Source organism: Pungitius pungitius, chromosome 3 (genome assembly GCF_949316345.1).
Source record: "Pungitius pungitius chromosome 3, fPunPun2.1, whole genome shotgun sequence".
Lineage (NCBI taxonomy): Eukaryota > Metazoa > Chordata > Actinopteri > Perciformes > Gasterosteidae > Pungitius > Pungitius pungitius.
Genome location: NC_084902.1, coordinates 2,594,332 through 2,610,799, shown reverse-complemented (window position 1 = coordinate 2,610,799; position 16,468 = coordinate 2,594,332). Strand labels below are relative to the sequence as shown.

The following is a 16,468-nucleotide window of genomic DNA, read 5'->3' as shown; positions in this document are numbered from 1 at the left end:
TTTTTTTTTAATTCGCGTTCACCAAACAGACACGGACACAGCGGTTATTAAAGCGTCGTGATGACGTCACCGACGTCACCGACGGACCCAGACCGCTCGGTCACTGCGGGGTCCCCGGTGGTTCTTGTTCCACCGACACGGACCGCGAGGACTGTCTTACGCTTCGGTGAGTGTGGGGTGTGGCTTCCGCTGTCTCAGTCTAACTAGTTAATAACTAACCAGTCAGTTGGTTTAACTGCTAGCAGGCTTAAAGCCGCGTGTGGAGATGAAGACCCGTTTAACAGCTCGGCGACGGGTGCCAGCGTTTCGAGGCACGCGCACTTCAAACCAGTTCACGCGCCACATCGCGAGAAGACGGTGTTAAACCGAGTCTCGGCCACTTTACGTTCGTTACTAAGCAACAAAATAACAGGTGATAACAGGTGACAGGTGGAGGGTTTTGATAGAGCTGCTCAGTGCAGGTGAAGGATGTGGCGGCACAGAGCAGGAAGAGGAAAACCGAGACATGATACCCCCAAACAATAAAGCGGAGAGAAAGAGAAAGAATAGACTTCAATAAAAAAGTGGGGGTTCAGTTGAGAATGGCTGATGATCCAGCCCAAAACAATATTGCATTGCACCGAATGTAGGAGGTTAAGGGGTCTCTTTTATTGGGAAATTTGTTACCTATCCTTGCAAATAAATGCTTTGCTATTCGTTAAAAGCCAAACGCCTTTCATGTAATGATTTTTCACATGTAATTTATATTAGCTCACACAAATGCTTCATCCATTTGTTCCGGGCCCCTCTGTTAAACTTTAGAACCCACTGTGGGTTTGCCCTCCCCTGCTATAGACCGATCCTAGGAGGGATAACTAATAGACAACCTAAGTAGCTAGACTATTATGCAGCTGTAGACACAACACAGGGGGTCCCTGGGCCTGAGAAGGGAAGAAAATTAGTTCAATGTGGCTATTAAATGTGACTAAATTAGCTTTCGTCGACTAAAACTAGACTAAAATGTTCTGAGTTTTTGTAGACGAAAACTAGACGAAAACTAAGAAGGATTAAAATGACTAAATGTGACTAAAACTAACATGCATTTTCGTCTAAAAAAAAGAGTTAACCTAAATAAAAAATAGCTGCCAAAATTAACACTGTAACAGAGTTGCTTTGTTTGAGCATTTGTGTGGAAGCATGTTCGACTCTTCTCTTCTGTACACAGCTCCAAAAGGAATTTGCAGAATCAGCAACTTTGAATCACCCTGCTTTTGCACGTCAGTTCAATACAGACAATAATCACTCTTTCAGCACAAGACCATGTTATAACATATTTTACCATTACAACCCCTCATTATCTTTATTTCCATTTCTACTCCTGATAATGTGTTCTAGCACGTCTCTGGAAATTCCAATAAGGTACAGGAGTGGATCCCATTTCAGGAAGCTAGGAATTTAACATCTGTCGAAGTTAGAATATGCTGTGATCATGTAGTGGTAGATTTATAGTAATAATTTCTGTATTATGAATTGAACATATATATGTATGAGCCATTTATAAATGTACATAAATATGACATAAATAAATAAATAATGTAATGTCCATCCTGGGAGAAGGACCTGTGTCCGAGTTTGGGAACAAAGGGTGTCGTAGGTGAACAGATCATTCATATCATTTTATAAAATATGAGGATGCAGGATATGTTATGATTAAATTTCGTTAGGTGAGCGAGGTGTTCCAGGTACGCTCGCAAGATGGAGCCAGAGAGGAAGGTAATAAAAAGCCCAGGGCGCGGACGACCGCCGGCAGTGACTAAAGTGGTCGGAGCTACCGATGCCTGTGCAGCCAATCGCACAAAGGTTGCAAAATAATGGACACACCTTACAAGATACATAAAGGGACAGTCCAGCAGAGCGACGACATAAACCTCCGAAGATCCCTATTTGTTATTCAGATCAGACTGCGGAAGGTAGATTTTCTATTTTGCAAAATATTGCACTATTCATCCTATTTGATTTTTAAACTCTAGCCAGCTGATTCTCTGACGTTCTATTAGTGGCTGAGTGGAAGGTAAGATACATTTGTTTCTTGTGCATGTTTAAAAAGATATTACCTGGCAACTAAAACATACAGTTGTGTGAACAAAGCATAATTGATTGGTATTTTAGAACAAATAAATTGTTTTTCTCATTGTTGCCCACATCCAGCCTTTTTATAACAGTAGTTTTCTGCTCAGTCGAAGGACTTGTAATGGAATGTTGTGTAAGATTAAGGGTTTGTTTTATTTTTATAAGTGAAAATCACAGGCAATGGACAATGGGACATTCTATATGGCAAAAATATCAGAATATTAATGAGATTTTGTTCCTAACATTGTCTTTCTAAACAACACAAGAGAGAAAAAAAAATCAGGAAATACATAAATGGTTAAAATAAACTACAAAGATATTGTTGGAATGTCAAGATAAAAAAACAAAATCATAAAAAGATTAAAAAAAAACTTTGATTTGGAAGAATTGATAGTAATTGATCATACCACATTTACAATGTATATGTCCTGCAGACTGTTAGCATTCTTTACCACTCACGCCCACATACATGTTCTTTTGCCTCAAGACATGATGCAGCATCGGTCTCTGGTCTCTGTCAAAAATCCATGCATCATCCCACAAGCTGATTGCATCACTTTCTTTCCCAGCAAGACGGTCAGAAAACTCACCAACGCAACTCACTTCTGACTCAACGCCGTTCTCCTGCATCCAACCTTCTGCTCATCCATCCCTACCACAATGTCCACTCAAACCACCCAGTCCTACAAGTCCCTGATGAGAGGCTTGAGGGAGCTGGACCTCCGTGGCCCCTGTGTTCCCAGTGAGCTGGTGCTGACTGGAGACCACGCTTTTCCTTTAGCGATGAACAGCAAAGGCCAGGTCCTGATGGCGGCGTCACTGTACGGCCGCGGGAGGGTGGTGGTCCTGGGTCACGAGGGCTACCTGACGGCCTTTCCCGCTCTGGTGGAGAGCGCCGTGACCTGGCTGAGAGGGGATGGGTCCGACAACGTGTCCGTGGGGATCCACAGGCAGGTCAGCGGAGTCGCTGATAACCTCAGTAAATCCAGCTTCAAAGTCGCAGTTGTCGGGGCCTTCAGTGAGAACCGGCGTGTCGGCGTGTACGTGACGGACGCCTACAGCGTCGAAGCAGAGGCGAAGGCGCTGGTGGCTTTTCTGAAAGCCGGAGGAGGAGTGCTGATAGCGGGGCAAGCGTGGCACTGGGCTCATACGCATCCTGAGGAGAACGCAATTGTACAGTTTCCAGGAAATAAAGTGTCAGCTGTGGCAGGGATCTACTTCACTAAGAGCTATGGGGAGGTAGAGATCCTGCCTGTTTCCCCAGAGCCCCCATCCTCGTGGAGGGCTTTACGGTGTGTGAATACTCTTCTACCATTTGAACTGCCATCCTTAACCACATTTTAGAGTTTGAAAACTGAAGCAATTTCCTTTGTTTAATTTGCATCTAATAACATTGCATTGTTTTGTATGATGAGCAGGTTGTATACGCAAACGTAGTTGGATACGGATGATTGACATCAGTTAAGTTTGTAAATTCTTCTCCCAGTCCACCCATCAATCTCTCCCTCCTCTCTTCCCTGACATAGTGTTGTAAAGGATCCTGCAGATGACCTGGAGTTCTTACTCAAGGGCGTTTCAGACTTTAAACTCTTGGGTGACATTTTATTTTCCGAGGCGTTGGTCCACGGCCCGTTTTCATTCCCCATCTGTACCGGTGATGATGGAAGGGTGGTTCTGGCAGGAAGCTACTATGGGCAGGGACGAGTCATTCTCATCACACATGAATACCCTCTGAAATTAAAGGTGCTGTGTGAATCATTAAATGTTCTTTGGAATTCTTTGAGCAACGTATTAAAATTGTTTTCTTTACAGGGACTGGCTTCATTTTGGAAAAACGCCATTGGTTGGCTGGACCAAGGCCGGCAGGGGGTGGTCGGTGTTGCGCCTAAGCTCCATCTTCCATGGGAGTCAGGGTTAAAGCACGAGAGGACGGAGTTCAGGGAAGACCTGAGTGTGTTTGTGTGTACAGCGTACAGCGATGATCATAAGGAGGAAATCCAAGACTTCGTGGCACAGGGAGGAGGTCTGCTGATTGGTGGACACTCGTGGTACTGGGCACAAGGACATAGTCAGCAAAACCCAATGACAGATTTCCACGGTATGACGATATAGATTATATACATAGATATCGATGTTGAGCATGTTGATATTGTAATGGGCTAACACTTCATGTTAATACAGTCCAAAATAAGGATTTCATCAGTGCTAAATATAAAATATTTATCAGTGTCAAAGTGCCTTTGACATTTTTTGCATTGGGTCTATTTATTCAGGTACTGTTTTTTTTCATAAATGTATATTTCCATGAAGCCTTTTTGTATTGGAATCATTTTGGACCCATAAAGGTTTCTGGTTGTGTAAACCTCAACTCTAAAGCTAAACCTCAGGGATTATTGTGGTTCCTTATCAACATGCACATGGACACAAGTTCTGTCTACCAGTATATCAGGTGATATATCTTTTAACTGTGTTACAGGGAACAAGATTCTGAACAAAATGGGCCTGAGCGTGTCCCCAGAGACCATCAAACAAAAGTCCTACAAGGTCCCTCCGCCTTCCAAGACCAAGCGTGACACAGACCACTTCCTCTCTCTTCTACGTCTCTTTGCTGGTCATGTTACCCAGGGTGAAACACTCAGCCAGCAAGAGGAGGAAAAGCTTGTGAAATTGCGCAATGATTGCGTAAAATACTTGAAAATGGAGGCCCACAGCAGCTACAACTACACCCAGGTGCTGTCCCTCCTGACCGACATATTGAAGTTCATGCCACAGGTGGGTCACAAATTACTTTAGGGCCCGTGATTGAATATATGGTGTGTTGAATTTATTGTCTTTTGTGGTAGGTGTGATATTCGTCTCAAACACATAATATATTTGTAATTACAAAATAGAAGTAAGAGTACGGCGGCTACAACTACGACACAACAGTAATAGAAGTAGACCCCTCACTGAAGGTCTGACCAGTGCAAAAATAAATTGTGATTTTTCTTATCAGTAAAGTGGTGTTACAGAGCATGCTACCAGAGTAACATGGCGGAATTCGTAGCTGGCATCTTAATTCCGACATGTTTCGCCAAAAATCAAAAAAATTAGCAAGCTAGCTAGATAGCTGGCTTGTTTGCTAGCTTGTTTGCTAGCTAGCTAGCTAGCCTGCACTCCAACTGAAACTGTGCACGCCCCGTCTGTCTGAAATTTTCCTCTCTCCTCCTGTTTCTCAATGCGCCAAAAAATAATGTTGCCGTGTTGCTCTCCTGCCGTTGAAATGCAATTTAAATACTCCCAATCTGCTGGCGTTTATTGCTGAGAACCTTTGTTCTCAGCAATAAACTATCAATCTTCTCACCGAAAACCTGTTGGCTGTCAACCAATCCGGTTGTGTTGCAAGGATCCGTTTTAAGAATACTCATGTTTGCTTTGAAAATAGAGTAACAATGTTGCTCTCTCGCCATTGAAATGCAATTGAAATACTCCCAATCTGCGAGGATACCTTTTGATGTCATCACTTAACTAGGCCTATCAATCTATCGGGATCAGTTTTTAAGAATATTCATGTTCACTTTGTTTCAAGGTGAGTTCGAAGAACCCTGTGGAGAAACCCAAAGACCTTTTCCTTCTGACTATAGCGGCGGAGGTATACAATGCGTCCCCAGATCCCGATGCCCTTCTGGCCATCTTCACTGAGCCTCCGATGGCAACAGTGCAAAACCAAAGGCTCAACATTAATGCTGACACTGCAGGTCTGATCTCACCATTTTGAACAAATGTGATTCTAAGAGTTTCATGCCGAACTCTAGGTATATTGTGCGGTATTTTATGGCATTAGCATCGATACCATTAAATACCTCTTGTTGCTTACACCGATCTTTTGCTAATCATTATTCTTGAAGAGTGGACGTGGATCAGCACCGGCCTGTACCTCTCTCCTGGTATGAGGACCGAGATGATCGTACCAGCAAACATTGTCAACAAGAACTGGGTGGTACGGTACTCCTAATCAAGTAAAAACTCTTCTGGAACATCAAATCTCAAAGCAGTCCCACTCATCTCACGTCTCCCTCAGATCCAGATCGGTTGTCAAACTGACTACCTGAGGCACAAAAAGTTGCACAGAGCCCCGAGTGTTTTTAAGCACATTCCTGTAACCTCAGAGAAGATGCAGGTGTCGAACCTGTGGGGGGGACTCATCTACCTGGTGGCTCCACCCAACGCGACGGTGAAGGGGGCGGAGGTCATAGTGCAGATGGCTGTAGCTGCTCCTTATTACAAGTCAGGTGAGTGTGGATGGCGGCAAATCACTGTCAAAATTCGAGTTCATGCGCTCGCGTAAATAGTGTGAGTCACTTTGAGGACACTATGTACGTCAAGCAGCAGTATGAATAATGTGAGTTTGATTTAAGTAAATGTGTATTAAAAAAATAAAGACAATGGGAAGGGACACAACTGTTTTTTTAAGGGGAACATTTTTATAACAAATTCAAAATTGCTCATAAACTTTACTGCATCATTTTTGCAACAATGCAGTAAATTTCCGATAACAAAAGCCCACTACTATTTTATATTGTATTCATGAGTAAAAAGGTACTGTTTTCTTTTTTTAAACCATTAGTTTTTGGCACGAGGACATCATGCTGTATTTACAGTCTGCGTACAATGGATCTTTTGACAAATTATTGCTGCAATTCAAAGCTTTGATCTGATTCGACTCTTTGCTGGTTTCAGGCGTGACAACAGCAGCTGATTGGTCACTGCTGCGCAAAGCTCCCTCACCCTGGGCAGAGTTGGAGTTTGACAACGTCATCCTCACTGTACCATCAGACGTTGTCCGAGACCTGGAGGGCATTGACGACCTGGCAGCTCGTTGGAATGGCATCATGAGGGCCGTTGCAGATCTGGCTGTCAAACCGAGCACATTTACCCGCAAAGAACGCATCGTAGCAGACGTGCAGATTTCTGCTGGTACGTGTGTTTTGCCCACAAATTCAGTTGAAAGACCTCCTGATTAAAAACGTACATGGTAGGGTAATGCTAATGATCGAATGTGCTCGCTGTCTGTGTTACTAACGTCTCTGTGCAGGTTGGATGCACTCGGGGTACCCTATCATGGGGCCAACGGCTGTCGCAGCTGATCTGGTTGGAACAAAAAATATGTGGGGGCCCATCCATGAACTGGGACACAACCAACAGAGAAGCGGCTGGGAGTTCCGACCATACACCACAGAGTGCACATGCAACCTGTGGTCTGTGTACGTGCATGAAGAGGTGCTGGGGATCAGCAGGGAACAGGTGGAGTTAGTTACTTTCATCTATCACACATTTTGATTGCTTTTCTGTGAGGGAATTATATCTCAGTCTGGTTTACATGACATTATTATGACTTTTTCATTGCAGGCTCATTCGAATATGGCCTTAACATATCGCAAGACTTTAGTTGACAAGTTTGTTGCAGGAGGGCAGAAGCTCAGCGACTGGAACACGTGGGTGGCCCTTCAGACATACCTGCAGGTGAAAGAGAATTACTGTATTTTAAATTCTGTATATATTCGTTATCCTTGGGTCACACACAATTTTGCTATTTTGGGATCAGCCCTAAAGAAATGTGAGTTTGGCTAAATTGACCATTTTTTCCCTTAAATCTTAGGTAGAGTGATGCACGTTAAATAGCCATCATTTGAATGGAGTTATTATTCATAATTTATATCTCCAACTATTTCCATGCATCCAACAAATGTTAAGATATTTCTTAACTCACTCACAAACTTTAATTTCGCCACCCACCCACTGTTGCTTCAACGTTTCCCTCAACCTCTCACTCCTTCTGTGCAGCTCCAGGAAAAGTTTGGCTGGGATGCCTTCAAGAAGGTGTTTGCTGCCTACCACCAGATGACCGCCTTCCCTCAGGACAACGATGGAAAGATGAACCTGTACGCCCAGACCTTCTCCCAGGCTGTGGGGATGAACCTGTCTGCGTTCTTCAAGGCCTGGGGCTGGCCCATACAAGCAGCCACTGAGGAGAAACTCTCCATGCTGCCTCCATGGAGTGACCACCCCATGGTCCAGTATGGCTGAGCTTCAAGCTGCAGCTTTTTGAAATTGAAAAACAAGCTGGGTGGCGGTTCATAATTAGGAATGCATTTATATAACTGGGCATATTTTTCGTATTGTCAAAGGTATTCGTGTGAATAAATATTAGCACTCTTAGTAAAAGTAAAAGGCACATTCTAATTAAAAAGCATATCTCCTTATTCAGAGTCATATTACTTCTATTGGAAGTATTTAGATTAGGGCCGGGACTTTAGCGCGTTAATTGCGATTAATTAATTACAATATGAATTAAGATTAATTAATTACACATAAAAATAACGCATTACACATTTTTTACGCATTTTTACACTTTTTTTTGCACCGCGGAACATTTCTCACTGGATGAGTTTCGGGGGGACCGATTATACTGGAGCACCAACTAGCGTTCATGACTTCAGACAACAACAAACCACAGTGAACATGAACGAAGAAGCTGACGAGACCGTGTCGGGTGGCCCCGTGAATGGGAAATCTTATTATAATAAACACACGGATGGAAGCGTCGATAAGAGCATGGTTGTGTGCAAGCTGTGCAACAAGGAATTCGTATCGAGCCTCAAGTATCACCTCAACGCAAAACAATTAGCAGCTAGCGTGGACGTTAGCCCGACAAGGACCCACACCCAACCCACACTGCACCAGATGACTGGTTTAAGGACCAGGGTAACTAAGACCACGTCTGAAAAAATAACCAATGTTCCGAATGTACTTGAAAGTAAAGGTCTACTTACCTATAGGCTACCTGAATTTCTGAAAGTACTATATTTCTAAATATGCTATTGCTACACTGGAATTGGTTGAATAAAAATAAAAATCCATGTGAAAAAAATGACTTCTCACTGTTCTCAGGTCATATATTTGTATGTATAATATATGCGATTAATTTCGATTAATTAATTACAAAGCCTCTAATTAATTAGATTAATATTTTTAATCGAGTCCCGGTGTCAGGGATGGTGCTGGAGCAGGCGGAAGCAGGACTCAAAAGCAGAGGTTCTCGATCAAAAAGAGTGCTCTTTATTCCAGACAAAACTGATAACGTGCTCCAACAGCGTGGGACATATAGACAATGACACGACACAGGACAACAGGCACACAGGGCTTAAATACACAAGGGAGGTGCAGGTGATTGGACACAGGTGGAATCAATCAGGCAATCACAGGACAAGGCAGGAAGTGAAGTTACCCAGGAACAACAAGAGACGTGAAAACTACAAAATAAACCAGGAAGAGAGACCAAACCGTGACAGAACCCCCCCCTCAAGGACCGAATTCCAGACGGTCCTCAAGGGGAACAGAACCAGAGAAACACAGACAAGGGGAGGGAGGGTGGGAACCCAACGATCTTGGACCGCGCAGGGAACTCAGGGTGATGGTGGCCACTCGTCGGGTCCCTCGGGGGGTCTACCGCTACGGCGACCGGGCTTCAGGGTCTCGGGGGGGCGACCGCTACGGCGGCCGGGCTTCAGGGTCTCGGGGGGCCGACCGCTACGGCGGCCGGGCTTCGGGGTCTCGAGGGGTCTGCCGGGTCGGCGGCCGGGCCTCGGGATCTCGGGGGGTCTGCCGGGTCGGCGGCCGGGCCTCGGGGTCTCGGGGGCCCTGCCGGGTCGGCGACCGGGCCTCGGGGTCTCGGGGGCCCTGCCGGGTCGGCGACCGGGCCTCGGGGTCTCGGGGGCCCTGCTGGGTCGGCGACCGGGCCTCAGAGTGGCGGTGAGCGCCGAGCTGTGCGGCTGCGGCGTCGCGGCGGGGGGCGCCGAGCTGTGCGGCTCCGTCGCGGCGGGGGGCGCCGAGCTGTGCGGCTCCGTCGCGGCGGGGGGCGCCGAGCTGTGCGGCTCCGGCGTCGTCGCGGCGGGGGGCGCCGAGCTGTGCGGCTCCGGCGTCGTCGCGGCGGGGGGCGCCGAGCTGTGCGGCTCCGGCGTCGTCGCGGCGGGGGGCGCCGAGCAGTGCGGCTCCGGCGTCGTCGCGGCGAGGGGCGCCGAGCTGTGCGGCTCCGGCGTCGTCATCGTCGTGGCGGGGGGCGCCGAGCTGTGCGGCTCCGGCGTCGTCGTGGCGGGGGGCGCCGAGCTGAGCGGCTCCGGCGTCGTCGCGGCGGGGGGCGCCGAGCAGTGCGGCTCCGGCGTCGTCGCGGCGAGGGGCGCCGAGCTGTGCGGCTCCGGCGTCGTCATCGTCGTGGCGGGGGGCGCCGAGCTGTGCGGCTCCGGCGTCGTCGTGGCGGGGGGCGCCGAGCTGAGCGGCTCCGGCGTCGTCGTGGCGAGGGGCGCCGAGCTGTGCGGCTCCGGCGTCGTCGTGGCGGGGGGCGCCGAGCAGTGCGGCTGCGGCGTCGTCGTGGCGTGGGGCTCCGGCCCAACCCCTGACCCCACCCCCCCTTCAAGGACCGACTTCCAGGCGGTCACAAGAGGGTGGGAGGGAGGGGTCATCGTCGGGGGCCGTGGGGGCGGGGGCGGCGACTGGACTCTGGGGGCCGGAACGGGCGGAGACTGGACTCTGGGGGCCGGAACGGGCGGAGACTGGACTCTGGGGGCCGGAACGGGCGGAGACTGGACTCTGGGGGCCGGAACGGGCGGAGACTGGACTCTGGGGGCCGGAACGGGCGGAGACTGGACTCTGGGGGCCGGAACGGGCGCTGACGGGCGTCTCGGCGCCGGAACGGGCGCTGACGGGCGTCTCGGCGCCGGAACGGGCGCTGACGGGCGTCTCGGCGCCGGAACGGGCGCTGACGGGCGTCTCGGCGCTGGAACGGGCTGGGGCGAGCGTCTTTGGGCCGGGTCAGGAGCCGGGGCTGGAGGGGTTCGTCTCCTCCTCCTCCTCGGGCTCTTCCTCGGGTTGAGGAGGTCCCTTATCTCCAGGCACGCCTTCTGATAGCCCCTGGGACCAAAAATGAAGTTCGTCTTGCGCTGGAAAAAAGGGCTCCTCACATCCAGGTATTCCGGGCCCAAGTCGTACCAGGAGTCTGCTGAGTCCTTCTTTGGTCGTGTCATTCTGTCAGGGATGGTGCTGGAGCAGGCGGAAGCAGGACTCAAAAGCAGAGGTTCTCGATCAAAAAGAGTGCTCTTTATTCCAGACAAAACTGATAACGTGCTCCAACAGCGTGGGACATATAGACAATGACACGACACAGGACAACAGGCACACAGGGCTTAAATACACAAGGGAGGTGCAGGTGATTGGACACAGGTGGAATCAATCAGGCAATCACAGGACAAGGCAGGAAGTGAAGTTACCCAGGAACAACAAGAGACGTGAAAACTACAAAATAAACCAGGAAGAGAGACCAAACCGTGACACCCGGCCCTAATTTAGATGTTTCTTTAGTGAATCTGTTCACTGTTCTTTTCATTGATAATTTGCTATGAAGGTGCTACTCTATGTGCTTAAACATTGATTCCTGTTTCTGTGTGTGTTTTCTTTACATATTAAGAATGAGTTGGTTGATCTTTTTGTTGCATTTCTCTAAGTGGATCAATATATTGAAGTAGATGATTTTCTGATACAGGCCTTGTACACACCTTGCCTTCGATTTCAATAAAAAAAATACAAATAATTCATTTATTTTCTTCAATTCATCCATCTTTGATTAAATTAAATGAGAAGAATAAAAAGGAATGTATTGGTCGGTTTACGTCATTCTTTTGTCGCCCCTCACGCCCTGCAGTTGTTGTAAAACAGCGCCCCCACTGGCGAGTTGGAGAACTGCTGGAGGAACTCTCCCAGTTCGTCCAGTGAGAGCTGCTCCACCCGGTTGGCCCCGGTGTTCCTCGCCGTGGCGCCGCCGCTCTGAACGGGTACGCCATTGTTGTCCACGCAGCAGTAGGCGTTCCACAGGTACTCCAGGATGTTCACCCGTCTCACGTTGTTTTTAACGATCCAGTCGCCCGCCGAGGGGACAGCGCCGACCAGCACGAAGGCCTCGGAGCACGTGTCCCGGAAGAGGTCGGCGAGCCGGGACTCGTGGATCCTCCAGGCGTCCTGGTTCAGCTTGGGGTTCTGAGGAACCACGTTGGTCAGGGTGAACGTGGCGTTGCGGCTAGGGACTGTAAGCGAGAGGAGTCGGGGATTACAGGAAGGTACGTCGAGTCAAGGGTTTAAACTCCCACCACTTTCAACCCCGTTACCCGCGTGGTGTCCGTTGGGGTTGAGGTGACCACGGTCGAAGCCAGAGTGCGTGTAGTCCTCGTTCAGGGCCTGTCTCTCCCCTTGGTAGACCCCCGGGTGGTCCTTCCCCAGCCAGTAGCCTTCCTTCATCTCGGCTTGCCAGGACATGTCCACCAGCTGTAAGGCAGCGACACCTTCAGCTTTAAACTGACTGTCACTCCGGCTCAAATACTGAAAGATAATGATGCATTAAATATTAATGAATCCCAGAATGCATTGCATTCGCAACAACACGTCGATGTGTTACAATGTGGTCAATTTGTGTTACAATTAGCGCCTTGTTCCTGTACCATATTGCTCCCTCCAAACCTGATATTTAGGACACACACACGAGGATTTTGTCGATGCACGTATACAACACAAACAAACCTGAGGCTCTACAAACCACCTTTTCTCCCTGCCCCCCCCGTTGCTCGGCTGGAATTTATAGGCAGCGTAGACGGCGATACGGTGGTTAGTGTCATACAGGGTGGCGAAGTGGTACCTGGGGGATCAAAGCGGGAAAACGTGAGGCGTAAGTGACATTTAGCGGCGCAAAACACCAGTCAGGTTTTTCTTCTCCACATGCGACTGAGGGCTCTTGTGAAGTTGCATTAATGATGCTGTGCATAAACCACATGACAAAAAGGACTGATTTATTTTACCTACCTGTTGCTGAAGCGATGACAGAGACGTGCAGCACCGGGTGCAGAAGCCCCCCACTCTGGCACCTTCTCTTTATAGAAGTACTTCACGCATTCTGGCACATCCTGGGACAAAGGACACAACAACTCAGTCTTCCGAGGGAGTCACATGTGCAACACACACACACACACACACACACGGATGATCATTTTGAAAAGTTTTAACTGGAATTAGTTTTACAAACCTCGAAGCGTTCCACCACATCTGCATGAACACAGCAGAGGAGCGAGAGAAGAGCGAACAAATTCCCCAGAGTTTGCATCCTGGACAACATTTTTGGTATCGAGGGTTCTTCACCGTCCGGCAGAGTTCGTTCAAATACAACAAAACCTGATATTTTGGTTCGTATCCCAACCCAGAGCCCAGGTGCACCCGCCCGCCGTCCCTCCTGAGCAGAGACTGGCTTTCTTGTGTGACTTGTCCTTTTTATCTGAACTCCTGCTGACACGTGGCGCTTGTGTGCAGGTAAACACAAGCCGCTCAACGCGTGCGGCATGGAGGTTGAAGACCAACATCGAGTGGGATGAAAACGGAGGAATGAGTGGAGGACCCCACATGGCGTCTGTATGTGAAGAAGATGTTTTTGTGTGTTGACCGAAGAAGTGAAAAACAAATAGGTACGTTGATGATAATGACTCAAGTTTTACTCAAGTTCAAGGGTAGTTCCTCCAATGCATTTGATTAAATCCAGCTTTTGCATTATTAAAAACTGGAACTAAAAGAAAAATCACAACTAACTTTCAAATGGGCATTTTAGGATTTTCTTCTGACCCGAGTACTCTTAATAATCAGAGTTCATTTAACAGAGTTACTGGAAGTGAAACCCACCATCACATTTAATTCCACTAAAAAAGCTTATCACCATTAAAAAAAGTTTGCAATTGTTACACAGTGTCAAGTTATCGTTGATAATCGGACGGCATTTTACAGTGAAACAGGAAGTTACAGCTTCGCGGTTATTTTGAGCTGAGACATTTAGGCGGAATGTGGGTTCCAGTACATTTAAAGAGTGCCAGATACCACAAAAACACTTGCGTAAGTACATATCAATTTCCCCGGAAGGTTTATCTGCTCATGTGTTGTTTTTCCCACAACCAGAGCAGCGGAGGCCCCTCCTACTTTTCTCACTTACACACAAAACGCACGCTAAATGTGGTAATAGTTTCGCAATTTCATCATTAAACTGCAACATGCGCCCCCGCAATGGTCAAGAGGTCAGCTGGAGATGCTGCGTCCCGCTGTCGCACGGCTATTCTCCAATACACACTGCGAGTAAGAGAGAGTGGGGGGGGGGGGGTGGATAACAGACAGTGGATCTATGGCCTGCACTGTAAGTGAGACAAGCTGCCACAAAACCTTCACAGTCCATCCCTGACATCGTAAAGCAATCAGCTGAGGTCATTGTTGTGTGTGTGTGTGTGTGTGTGGGGGGGGGGGGGGGGGGCACCTTGTCACACCTTCTGCCTCGTATGACCTCGCTGCATCAGTTTACAGCTGCGAGGTAATAATTCGCGTTCTAGTTGTACTGGGGCCAAGCCGATGAGATGGTTCTACCCCAAATAAAATGGGGTATGTACATCGCGCATAGGCCATCGCGATGATGATGATGATGATGATGATATGTTGCCCCATTTAGCATCCTTGCTGTCCTACTCGGATGAACGGGAAGGTGGAACTCAAAAGATGTGTCACCGTGCAGCCGATGTCTGAACATTTGTTGTGGGCTAAACCGCCTGCACCTGACATCTCTGCAGGGGGAAATGCGGCCCTCATAGAAACCACCCAGTCCGAGGCCAGGCCTGCACAGATTTGGGTGGAAGGAGTCGTTGCCTTCTTGTGAGGGAGATGGCTGGGTTCCATCATTGGTCACACGGTCTGATGTAATCGTTCATCATCGGACGTCATTTTCCAGTGAAACGCGAAGTTACAGCTTTGCGGAGGCGAGACATTTACACCCAAAATGTGGGTTCCGGTACATTTGAAGAGTCACTAATTTCCCAAGAACCCTTGTGTTACTGCATATGATTTTTTCCTGGTAGATTTAGATGTGTTGTTTTCCCCACAATCAGACGCCGTGTGCAAACCTCACATTTGGGCCACTCCCACTACTCTCACTGGAGATGTGCGTCCTGTTGTTGCTATTCTCCAATACACAGTGCAGGTGTTTATAGGTAACCCAACATATTTCACTGGTTGATCCATTATATCCTCCACTGAACTAAACTGTGTGGTGAGGTAAAGTTCCCCTTTGTAGGAATGTGTAGCGTCATACCCTCAGGTTGAACTTCTCTAAATCCTCCTGTGTCTTAAGGGAGTTGACCAGGATGATTCATCTTTACGATGAAATTAGAAGTTCAAAGGTCACCGTAACGGTGAACCGGTTCCCAGGATGCTTCGCCGTTGCTGCACATAAACTGTTGAAATGGATTAAACATTCGACCATGGGTTTCCGTGCTGGCTTCAATAGATTGTAATTTAATTCATAAAGTCATCGTCACTCCTTATTGAAGCCGTCCTGGGATAAAAAGTGGCCACCTGAAGGTTGAACTGGAACAAAGCCACAGAGGCTGGTTGATGCCAGAGAAACCACACAGAACATTAAGGATAAGATAAAGAGCGTGGAGCTTTATTTAATCAGCCTTCAATTTTCACATTACTCTGCTGACGTTTATTTAGTATTCAGTACACCATGTTGGGACTGTATTTCTTTGTCTGTTTCCTCATTCCTTTTCTTTCAGTTTTCATTTAAACATTAACCCGTGAACCGCTCGGCGCATGTGACCACACACTCTAAAGGTGAAGCACTACTTTCTCTCTTTGTGTCGGCTCACAGGAAGCTGTTGTTACCGACGTCCGCCACCAGGCGGCACTGTTGCATCAGGATTTTTAGGTTCACCTTTTGAAGTCGTTTTTTCTTTTTCTTTTTTTAACACTATTTTAATGGAAGATTATTCAAGTGTTCATCCACCTGGAAGAAAAAAGATCCTTCTGCAAACCGATGGTCCAATCAGTGAAGGGCGGATTTTCATCCACACTCAAAACACGTAAATTGCAGTTTTGTCTCAATAGAAGGATTTCACAGCCTTCAAAGTGACGACTGTGGCAGATAATCATTAAAGATAACTCTGAATGACAGGGAAACGCATTAAACCGCCACTATGATGGATTTTAGGCAAGTCTTTCATCTTTTTTTTTCTTTTTATTAAGCCCAGAAGTTAATTTGAGTGGACTGCACCTTTAATTGACTCGACTCTGACTCTGTCGCCTGATGGGATCCCAGAGAGTCCGGTCAATCTGACCCTTTTCTTTCAAAAAGCATCCTCGCCCTCAGCGAGAGTCCGACGGGAGGAGAGGCCCGAGGGCCCGAGGGCCGAAGCCGCTCCAGGAGACCACATGCTTCCGTTCACATCGATCCCGGTCACATGATCGATCAGCCCGTTAG

At 47.9% G+C, this 16,468-nt stretch overlaps 2 protein-coding genes across 3 annotated transcripts; one reads left to right on the top strand and one right to left on the bottom strand.

Moving 5' to 3' along the window:
• The first annotated feature begins 1,870 nt into the window (after nt 1–1,870).
• LOC119223001 (TRPM8 channel-associated factor homolog) lies at nt 1,871–8,920 on the top strand. Its single transcript, XM_037480059.2, has 12 exons — nt 1,871–2,050; nt 2,679–3,401; nt 3,636–3,852; nt 3,922–4,207; nt 4,586–4,881; nt 5,678–5,846; nt 5,997–6,088; nt 6,170–6,380; nt 6,829–7,065; nt 7,184–7,392; nt 7,498–7,611; nt 7,933–8,920. The coding sequence occupies exons 2-12, from the start codon at nt 2,770–2,772 to the stop codon at nt 8,173–8,175; spliced, it is 2,706 nt and encodes a 901-aa protein (XP_037335956.1). The 5' UTR covers nt 1,871–2,050; nt 2,679–2,769; the 3' UTR covers nt 8,176–8,920.
• A 2,560-nt stretch (nt 8,921–11,480) lies between these two features.
• On the bottom strand, nt 11,481–13,418 carry si:dkey-243k1.3 (endonuclease domain-containing 1 protein-like). 2 transcript variants are annotated; one of them, XM_062561607.1, is made up of 5 exons: nt 13,211–13,418; nt 12,991–13,091; nt 12,712–12,826; nt 12,303–12,513; nt 11,481–12,221 (listed from the first exon to the last, which is right to left on the bottom strand). In XM_062561607.1, the coding sequence occupies exons 1-5, from the start codon at nt 13,298–13,300 to the stop codon at nt 11,830–11,832; spliced, it is 909 nt and encodes a 302-aa protein (XP_062417591.1). In that variant the 5' UTR covers nt 13,301–13,418; the 3' UTR covers nt 11,481–11,829. The 2 variants fall into 2 exon arrangements, with proteins under 2 accessions (XP_062417591.1, XP_037321021.2); XM_037465124.2 differs by having other exon boundaries at nt 12,303–12,459; nt 13,211–13,417.
• Nucleotides 13,419–16,468: the final 3,050 nt, after the last annotated feature.

Excerpts from the sequence above, each read along its gene's own strand:
- LOC119223001 (XM_037480059.2), top strand. The coding sequence starts at position 2,770 with ATGTCCACTCAAACCACCCAGTCCTACAAGTCCCTGATGAGAGGCTTG. Across the intron at positions 3,402-3,635 it reads TCCTCGTGGAGGGCTTTACG|TGTTGTAAAGGATCCTGCAG; the intron begins GTGTGTGAATAC and ends TCCCTGACATAG. Across the intron at positions 4,208-4,585 it reads CCCAATGACAGATTTCCACG|GGAACAAGATTCTGAACAAA; the intron begins GTATGACGATAT and ends ACTGTGTTACAG.
- si:dkey-243k1.3 (XM_062561607.1), bottom strand. The coding sequence starts at position 13,300 with ATGTTGTCCAGGATGCAAACTCTGGGGAATTTGTTCGCTCTTCTCTCG. Across the intron at positions 13,092-13,210 it reads ATGTGGTGGAACGCTTCGAG|GATGTGCCAGAATGCGTGAA; the intron begins GTTTGTAAAACT and ends CCTTTGTCCCAG. Across the intron at positions 12,222-12,302 it reads CCCCAACGGACACCACGCGG|TCCCTAGCCGCAACGCCACG; the intron begins GTAACGGGGTTG and ends TCTCGCTTACAG.